This window comes from Leptidea sinapis, chromosome 24 (genome assembly GCF_905404315.1).
Source record: "Leptidea sinapis chromosome 24, ilLepSina1.1, whole genome shotgun sequence".
Classification (NCBI taxonomy): domain Eukaryota; kingdom Metazoa; phylum Arthropoda; class Insecta; order Lepidoptera; family Pieridae; genus Leptidea; species Leptidea sinapis.
This window is the reverse complement of record NC_066288.1, coordinates 12549121-12559224: the sequence shown is the minus strand read 5'-3', so window position 1 is coordinate 12559224 and position 10104 is coordinate 12549121. Positions and strand designations below refer to the sequence as shown.

Sequence of the window (10104 nt, the reverse complement as noted above, 5' to 3'; positions counted from 1 at the left end):
TCGTGAGTCGGCATCACTGAAGAAGGCTTTGAGCCTTTGACACGACTCATACAAGAGTTTGCAATATGTACTTGTCAACATAGGTACGAGCACTCGAAGAGAATTCATTCTGTGAATTTTTACGGCAGCCTTGCTTTTATCCATGTTTACCACTGAAACGGGTGATTTTGTGATAAATACTAGTTTTAGTTGACCAAATTTTATTGTATAGGTTGTAATCGTTAAGTGTGACCAGACGATTTTTTATGAAAATAAGGGATGAGTCGAGCACGGCGTTCAGCTGATGGTAATTGATACGCCCTACCTATTACAATGCAGTGCAGGATTATTGAAAAACCCGAAAATTCTGAGCGGCAATACAATAATTGCGCTCGTCACCTTGAGACATAAGAAGGCTAGATCATGGGTACCACAACGGCACCTATTTCTGCCGTGAAGCAGTAATGTGTAAAATTTAGTGTGTTTCGCTCTGAAGGGCGCCGCGGCTAGTGGAATTACTGGGAAAATAAGACTTAACATCTTATATCTCAAGGTGACGAGCGCAATTGTAGTGTCGCTCAGAATTTTTAAGAATGAAATAAGAATTTTGTTTTTCAAGAATCCTGAGCGGCGCTGCATTGTAATGGGCACGGCGTATCAATTACCATCAGCTGAACGTCCTGTCCGTCTCGTTCCTTATTATCATAAGAAAAACTTGCCGAGTTTGACTATTTTAAAGGTTTTTTTTTAGCTTAGTACTGATATTAAAGATTTTTGATATCTATATTTATATTAGTTAGGAAATAATTGCTTAGTCACGCTTAACGATTACAAGTAATAACAAGATACAAGATATTTTTTTTAACTTTTTATCGATTTCAAAATGTATTTTTAATGTCTGTAACTTCTGAACTTATGGATTCTTTTAGAAAATTATCTTTTCATTTGAAATCTATACCTGTATAAAATAATAGGCAAGCCTTTATTGATACAAAATACTTAATGTTTTTTTACATGTAAAATTATTATTTCGATTTTACAATATTTATTCATAAATTATTTTTTTATATAATTATTATCGGTTTTGTCTGTTTGTCTATTATAGATATAGGCCACCTCCAAATGCCTCCATGGACTCCTGTTTTCAGCTGTTCTGGTCCATGTGCTACCTGCTTTAATCTCGTCCACCCGATACGGGTGTAATGGTCCTAAATGGTCATCCAAGTGACAGAATAAAAAGAAATCGAGGTAGACCATTTAGGAGAATCTATACCTGTACTCAGTGGTGGATTTACACTAGGGGCAGCTGGAGCAAGTGTCCAGGGCGGCAAATTTTTGAAAGGGAAAATTTTTTTTAGTCTTATCAAGATTGCTCAATATAATTAATAAATTCTGTTGATCAATAATTTTTGGTTTAATTGATAATTCAAGAAATTCAATTTATCCTTTATTTGTAATTTATAATTTTAGTAAAAATTAATAATAAAAACGATTAAATAAATTTATTTCCTTGGAGACAAATATTTATTCATGTTTTTAGAATATATATCATATAATAAAGATTCTGCCATAAATTAGTTATTTTAGTATTGAAAAATAAATAATATTATAAGCTATAAGTTTTAGTAAAAATCCAGTATTGGTGCGGATTTTTTTCCGGTGCCCAGGGCGGTATTAAGTTTAAATCCGGCCCTGCCTGTACTGCTATAGAAATCTATAGCCTATGACTGTATCTGTATAATTTATCTAAATTTTATTTATTTCTGTGATACATAAACGTTCTATTACTCGCTGACATAAATAATGATAACTTTCGGTACGCAGCCTTATGAGAAAGTTCATGGTCGCTCAGATAGCAATGGAGAGGGCTATGCTCGGAGTTTTCCTGCGAGATCGAATCAGAAATGGGGGGATGCGTAGGAGAACCAAAGTCACCGATATAGGCCAAATGATTGCGAAACAGAGGCAGAGGGTAGGGCACATAGTTCGACGCACAGATGGCCGTTGGGGCAATTATGTCCTCGAATGGCGACAACGTACCGGAAGACGCAGTGTTGATAGGCCCCCACGAGATGGACCGACGATCTGGTCAACATCGCTGGAATACGTTGGATGAGGGCAGCGCTGGCTTTGTGCAGCAGAAAACGTCTTCCGTCTGATGTTGAATGAATGTCAAAAATAATTACGTCATGATTTTTTAATTTTCGTCTGTCATGTCAACGCATATGCAGACCGTATGTCCTTTTACAACGGAAGAAGGCTTGCACGATCGCATTAAAATTTGTATGGAATTGGATCACGTGTTATCACTCAACTCCGGGAATTCTTTAAAAGGGATTCGGGAAAATTCTTTCCAACCAAAAGTATGTGTAAAGTTTCATGACTGACTGTGTACTTTAGATGTAAAAGCATACGGGTCACCTGATTACGTTAAGTGGTCACCGCCGCCCACATTCTCTTGCGACACCAGATGAATCACAGGAGCGTTGCCAACATTCAAGAAAGATGTGCGACAAAGAAACAAACTCATGTAATATTAAATATTTTGAGTACTATGCGCACATTTTGAAAGTTCGTCTTATATTTAAAAATATGCAGAACTGTTATTTGAGATTATAGTGGTATATTTGTTGCGGCTTCACGTAGGCAGGTCATTATCGAATCTACAACATCCCACAAACACCACAACAATATTATAACGGACCTAAATAAATATGAAAAAAAAAACGAATTATCATTGTAAATCATTTCTGCTTATCTTTATGTACTTATCTATAAATCAATTAAAAAGGATTGTGTGGTTTTATGAAACCACGGTAAAAGTGAAACTTTTTTTCACATTATAGACATTTAACTAAATTTTTTTGGAATAATATTCCATTAAGCGTATAAAAATCCCTTTATCAATCTCAAGATAAAATTAATTTTGTACTTGGAAAATTGGAATGATAATGGGATATAATAAAAGTACACTAAGTCTCCAACTAATATTTTTATTGAACTCTGTGTCTTAGCCCTGGTTAAAAATGTAAAAACTTGTTTACTCAAAATCCTGCTACCTACCTATAACATATATCTAATATCGTATATTTATCATTTCAAAGACCAAGGCGTAGAAACATTTACAATTTCGCTGCTAGGGTCGAAGCTTAAATATAATTAATAATATTCTAGACAGTTTATTCTGGCTGCTTAAGTTAAAAGTATAGATTTGCATATTTATGCCCGGCTTGTGTCTAAGTGCAGAACACTTTGGTTATATAACATACAACTTCTAAAATCTATAATAATAATTTTTCTATACTATTGGTATGGTAATAATCTTTCTAAATATTCAACTCCGACAATAAGTGCCCGGCTAGCTCAGTCGGTAGAGCATGAGACTCTTAATCTCAGGGTCGTGGGTTCGAGCCCCACGTTGGGCGACATCTTTTTTAATTTTTTTATTAGTTAAGCCTAAAAATAATTAGTATCGAGTGAGAGGTGCGCTTTTGTAAGCCTTTTATCACAGTAGACTTAAGTCTACAGTGTGCTTTTATTGAGAGGCAACATAAAATAACAAACTATTACAGTGACCTTTTTATATGATTTGCGCCATCTAGCGATAATACACAAAAACACTATAGATCAACGCTGTATCATGGTCGTGATGGGTCTTAGTTTGAAGTCAGTTACATAGATGGCAGTATACTAAATAAATAAAATAAAATATACCTTTTGAATTGAAATATATTTCGGCATGTCAGTAGTAGTAGATTTACTAGACCTTCTATAATAGTCCGGTCAATAGAGACTAAAAAATGAGAGTGAAGGTGCAGAAGGGCAAACAGAAAATTACTAAAATAGTTCATAACATTATTATTAGTAAAAAATTTAAGTTCTCCATCATTCTCCATCCCGTGTATGGAAAAAATGATATTAGAGGTGAAAGGTAAAACAAAATGAGCTTTTCGCGATTTCCAGCAAAACGGTTAGTTTCATCATAAAAATACCGACGAAAAATTGTAGTTCATAAAATTATCTATAAAAATGTGCCAATATTTATTACCTATGAGGTACGCAGGTAGCGCGTTTTTTTATCGTTATATCTCAAAAAGGGAGGCTCGGAGGAAAACAAGTATTTACATTATTTAAAGATAATTTAATTATCTACAATTTTTGTCATCGGTACATATATGATAAAACTTACCGTTTTGCTGAAAATCGCGAAAAACTCATTTTTTGACCTTTGAACCCGAGTAAAAATTTTCTCATACACGGGAATGATGGACAGCAACTTAAAAAAATATTATGTTTTGAACAATTTTACTGATTTTCAGCCTGTTGTGATTTCATGCACCTTCGAATGTCTAGATTGACCGGACTATTATAGAAGGTCCAGTAAATCTACTACTATATACTATGCCGAAATTTGTATGATTTTAGGACAATGCTTATGAAAACTTAAATATTATAGAAAACAATATTGCATGACATGAAGATTTATATTTGGTAGGATATATAATTATGTACCTATACAAACATATTAATAAGCTGTCTTTCTGTAGAATTATTGTTTTAGTTTGTTTTAAGACATAATCTTATAGTCTAATGACTACTTGTTTTTCTATAAGTATATATTTTGTAATTAGAGGCTAAAAACAATCCTACTAATATCTTCCCTTTTTCTGGTGTGCGTCCGTGCAGAATGGGATGTCACTATGCCAACTTAATGGCTGACAGGCTTGCCCTGCATGTTTCACTATGACAACTCCCTCTGTTAATGATTATTCCCATACTAAACATTTTATTGAGATAAAACCTTTAGTTGCGAATCCAACGGGCAACTATTAGTTGAATTATAAATAGAAAATATAAAGTCTACAATGATGTTACTATCAGACTCATTACCACAACAGTTCGATGCTTGGGTAAGTAAAACTCAAGCCATTCCAGGGAGTCAGCGACAAATGCTAGGAATGTTCTGAACTTCTGGAAGGAGCTGGCAAACGCATACTGCACTTCTATTAGCGAATATATTTTACCGGTTCCCACTGGCTTTATACAGGTAGCCTTCTAGGTAATGACAAGGATGGCTTTTTATGCCGACAAACCAAAAATATGCAAGCATTACTGTTGTGGTTTGTAGCGCCGTGAAATCGCTTATGAAATTACTAGGCTTATAATAGCAAATTGACGAGCTCAATTTTTTTTATCAAAGTAAGGGACGAGACGAGCGTTCAGGTGATGGTTATTGATACGCCCTGCCCATTACAATGCAGTGCGGCTCGGGATTCTTGAGAAACCCAAAATTCTTAGCGGCAGTACAATTGCGCTGGTCACCCTTAGACAAATGATGTTATGTCTCATTTGCCCAGTAATTTCACTAGCTTACGGCGCCCTTCCGATCGAAACACAATAATGCTTACACATTACTGCTTCATGGCAGAAATAGGCGCCGTTGTGCGCCTGTGCAAAGGAGCCTGGTAAATTGCAATACTACTATATAAATTTAAGGGTTTTTAATAACAATGAGCGGGATTCCAGTGGGTAGAATGTATAATTTACTACAGGTTAAAGCAGTGCTAGTGTTGTTATCATAAAAAAAATACAAGGTGCTTCGTCAAAGGCAAGTTCTCTTCCTTGTGGTCGAAAATCGCTTGGCGGACATTTGAAATCTCGTTGTTGGCTCAATGTTTCTTAGCAGATTGTCTCAAACGAATTTGTTTTCTTAAATCGCTAAGCATTGCCAGGTATGTGACGGTAATTGCAGAATATAATGTTTTGACGACATCATTTAGTATAATTTGTATTGTTTATATAAGATGTTGGGGACACGCGAAGCAAGGTTTTCATATTTGTGACTTGTCTGAACTATGACGCGAACCTTGTACATCTGTTTAGTTTTAGGTAAGGCATATCTTATTTTAATTATTTTCACTTTTTATCGATTTCATTTTGATACAAGCTTGTTTTAGCCGAATAAGAAGTAAGCATAACAACCTCATATTAAAATTAAAACTATAACTACGTGGAAGTGTACCAAGAATACTGGCAGCAATTCCGCGTTGGATAGCCAGGTTGATCCGTTGAGTGAAATAGCTGCCAGCAGTTGGGTTCCCAGTAGCCTTATTTAGGCGCGGAGAATGTACAAAGTATTATCTACGCGCCTCCCCCACGGGCCAAGTGTTTGGACACCAAATGGCACAAAAGTTTAAGACTCACTGAGACCGACATATTTGCAACGTCTGATGTCTCTGGCAGTCGAAGCAGTAGCCTCAACAGCAATCGAAGTAGCTTGGTCTAGGACACACTATTTTAGGCTGAAACCAGATCTAGTCGATAGCAAATAATTTACGTTAAGGATAAGGAGTTAATAGTAGTAATTAATCTGTGTATAAGATATCTTTTATTTTCAGCAGCCGTAAGTTTATGCTATGGAGTCTCAACTAAAGTGGACTTCGATGAATATCAAACAGCAACAGTTGCAAACGATGAAGATGATAACGTTGAGGTGAAACATACGATTGTAGTTTCCACGAAGCTTAGGAACAATAACTATAGAAGAGGATTGCATGGAACAGGTGACATAATAAATTAATCAATCTAAATCAATTTGAAATAAACTCTTCAGAAAAATACGCGGAAAGCTAAAGCTATGTGTATTAATCATAATAATCAATCACTCCATAATGATTGAATCAAATTGATACACACAAAGTCTCCGGTAACAGCTGGTAATTACTAAATTTGAGCAAAATTACTACCATTGAAAAATTGTTATAATGCCTAATATTTTCCCTGGGTTTTCGGTCTACTACCTACTGAGGTATAACTTTGAATACTAGGTATACATTTTGCTGCTTTATATGAACAAAGCTTATGCTAAACCAATTTATAAAAGAACCGATGTTTCCAAGTCGTGATAACTAAACGACTATGGTGCCTTTACAACGGGGACATGATCTTGAAGGCAGCAGTCATCATTTATAACGAGGTCACCGATTTATATGCCTAGGCCTATTCTATAAGAAAGCCAATATTTTTTACAGTATTAATCTTGATTTTCTTAAAGCGTGAAATCCAAATTTATTGGTAATTAATTTTCTTTCAGATAATCCCGAATTTATGCATCAAAATAAACCAAAAAAAGAAGATATCGAAGAAGTACCAATTGTAAAAGCCTTCAAATCTGTCGATTCTACCATTATAAGAACTCCCGATACCCGTCTCAAATCAAATTCTAATTCACAATTTTCTCATAGAAATAGCAGAGATGAGTACGATATATTCCCTAATGCTGATGTAAATCCAGTGTTTACAAATCTTTGGAAACCATCTGCGTTTTACAATAATATAAACTGGGGTCAAAATGATTACAACCAACCTAGAATATACAAAAGGCCAGAATACAATAATTTTGATAGATCAATAAGCGATGATAGTATTAAGGAATTCTATTGTCGAAAATGCAGAGAATTGAACAACTTTAGAGGTTGTGGACAGCAAAAAAGCGGTCCACGATTCTTCGAGATCACGACTCCAAAGGTAAAGCTAGACGGAAAATTAGCAAAATTAAAATAATGCCAAGACCATTATGTTGTTCATCCCATGACGCTCAACAAAAACATGATGCTATCTCAATAACCTTGAACAAACTTAAGGTTGGTTTGTCCCACAGTGTATTATGCTTTTATTACAGAGTAATGTTGATATATTATTGTATACCTAAGATCATTATGAGGAGAACACGACTCCACAAATGCACAAAAACTGAACGATCATAATAAATTGCTTTTACTCTTGTTGTTTTTATTACGTGATCATATTCTTTATGATTTTAACGAGCGTTTTTTCTGGTTACGAACTTGTTAAGGGATTTCACCGAGTAATGTTTAACTTTAACAACAATTTGACAGTAATTTACAAGATGCTGTCTTGTATTTTATAAAGTCAAACTATTATTAGATCGCCTCAAATTTTTAGGTCTATCTATTGCATGTAGGGGTGACGTTGAATCATTAATTTCAAGTATTGCTTTCAAGTCAGCTTTATCGAGTACAAACCTACAAAACAATATTTTGTCCTGATGTGTGTTTACAGTGAACTCCTAAACGATTGAACGGTTTTTAATGAAAAACTTGAGAGATAAGATTTATTTCGATTTGGGAAAAATAATTATTTTTAATTTCCAATATTTGTTTTGTATGGACATATTTTCTATGAAAGAATTTATTGACGCACGGTTTTTCAGTTCTGCTGTGTTCAATTTCATTACAACAATAGGGAGCATATTTTACGAATTAATTCTTGATGTTATGATATATTATTGACAAATTCATTAAAAAACAGTATATTATTTATTATGTACAGAACAACGTCTGTCGGGTCAGCTAATCATAATATATCTCATCATTAAGGCAGCGTTTGTAAGAAACGCTTTCTTTCGAACGTTTTTCCTCCGACTTTGCAAATCTGACTTACACGAAAAATCATTTCATTTTTCGGTTTAATATATAGCCATCGACACTTATAAAACATGGCTTTCATTTGGTATCAGAATTTTCAAAATTATATCAGTAAATCCAGTGATACAATCTCAATCTCACCCCCTACAATCTCTCGTGTAGATTACGTTTTCTTTCGATATTAATACGTTATTTTATGAAAAGAAGTTTTTAATTGCATTAAAATTTCATAAAAATGCACAATTGCATTTTTATGTATTTATGGGTCGAAGAGTATGATGCTCAATTGATATAAAGTAGAACAATCGCCAAGGACATCCGCAATACGTTGAAGTTGCAATTTGAAATGAACAAGAGACAAGCATCACTAGGCTATTATTATTATTAATAAACAAAAAACAATTTGATTTTAGTATTATATATTGATGTAAATTTGTTGTGTTGGGATGCTGATTATTATTCTTATAATATCGAAAAATTTATGAAAGAATCTGGATTAGGTAAAATAATATTTTTCTGGCATTATAGCGACATAGAACTATTAACAATAAAAGTCGAAACGTAACAATGAAAACTTCAAAAACAAAGAAGTGATAACACGAAAATATCACAACATGTAACGGTAGCTAATGAAACTGCAAACCGTACTGACACCACAGGACGAGCATGAGGGGGTGAAAGGGAACGGGAGGGGGCTTCATGTACCAGCGAGGTCCAGAGATAATGGTGGTATGATTAAATAAATAAAATAAAATGAATAAAAATAAAATAGCCTTTATTATGACTAGTGACTTAATTTTTCTTATAAATAAAACTTATATTAGCTTAACTAGTAATTTGTCTCTCGACAAAGGCCTCCCCTAAAGACTTCCACCTTATTCGGTCTCCGGCTACTCTAATCCAGTCCGGTTCTGCTATCCTTTTAAAATCGTCCTCCCTCCTTCTAATCTGTCTACCTTTCCTTCGTTTCCCGTCTCTTGGATACCATTCTGTAACGGTTTTTGTCCATTTCTCTTTCTTTTCCCTCAGAATGTGTCCAGTCCATTTCCACTTTTGCTTTTGACAGAGCTTGTGTGCGTTTTTGAATTTTGTCTGACTCTTAATGTTATCTAACTTAAATTTGTCTCGTCTTCGAACTCCAATTATCCTTAGACCTTACTTCATAGGATCATTTCTATAGTAAGTTCTTCACGATATGTTTTAATAAGTACCATTAAATTTTCTTAAGCCTCCTGATATTAGGTATTTTATTAATTTATCAGTTTGACGTGTTTTTGCACAGACCTTTTTGTTCCTAGAATCAGTGTGCAGGTTTTTTCAAGAATAGAGCGGCACAACACTGTAATGGGTAAATCGTATTAACTAGCATCAGCTGAACGTTCTGCTCGTCTCATCCCTTATTGTCATAAAAACCCCGTTTGAAATGTTCTAATCTCTTGTTTCCTTCTCTTGTCTGTCTATACGCACGCATATTGTAAGTTTATGATATCAATATTATCGTCATCATCAGCCGGAAGACTTCCACTGCTGGACGAAGGCCTCGCCCAAAGATTTCCACGACGATCGGTTCTGCGCTGCCCTCATCCAACTTAATATCAATATAGTAATCCTTTAAATTAATTAATTAAATTTACAGAAAATGTACCTAGGTATTCATTAACCAATAGGGTTTTATACA

At 34.5% G+C, this 10104-nt stretch overlaps 1 protein-coding gene, 1 non-coding gene and 1 pseudogene across 3 annotated transcripts; all 3 read left to right on the top strand.

Annotated features, from left to right (window-relative positions):
* The first annotated feature begins 3331 nt into the window (after positions 1-3331).
* Trnak-cuu (transfer RNA lysine (anticodon CUU)) lies at positions 3332-3404 on the top strand. The gene has a single exon. It is a non-coding gene; the product is annotated as a tRNA-Lys (tRNA).
* A 2403-nt stretch (positions 3405-5807) lies between these two features.
* On the top strand, positions 5808-7811 carry LOC126971865 (uncharacterized). Of its 2 annotated transcripts, none has more exons than XM_050818381.1 (3): positions 5808-5868; positions 6378-6542; positions 7073-7811. In XM_050818381.1, the coding sequence occupies exons 1-3, from the start codon at positions 5835-5837 to the stop codon at positions 7540-7542; spliced, it is 669 nt and encodes a 222-aa protein (XP_050674338.1). In that variant the 5' UTR covers positions 5808-5834; the 3' UTR covers positions 7543-7811. The 2 variants fall into 2 exon arrangements, with proteins under 2 accessions (XP_050674338.1, XP_050674339.1); XM_050818382.1 differs by having other exon boundaries at positions 5817-5868; positions 6381-6542.
* Positions 7812-9575: 1764 nt separating this feature from the next.
* LOC126971907 (small nucleolar RNA U3) lies at positions 9576-9670 on the top strand (annotated as a pseudogene).
* The last annotated feature ends 434 nt before the right edge of the window (positions 9671-10104 follow it).

Coding starts and splice junctions, on each gene's coding strand:
- LOC126971865 (XM_050818381.1), top strand. CDS start 5,835: ATGACGCGAACCTTGTACATCTGTTTAGTTTTAG. Junction 5,869..6,377: donor GTACATCTGTTTAGTTTTAG/GTAAGGCATATC, acceptor TTTTATTTTCAG/CAGCCGTAAGTTTATGCTAT. Junction 6,543..7,072: donor AAGAGGATTGCATGGAACAG/GTGACATAATAA, acceptor ATTTTCTTTCAG/ATAATCCCGAATTTATGCAT.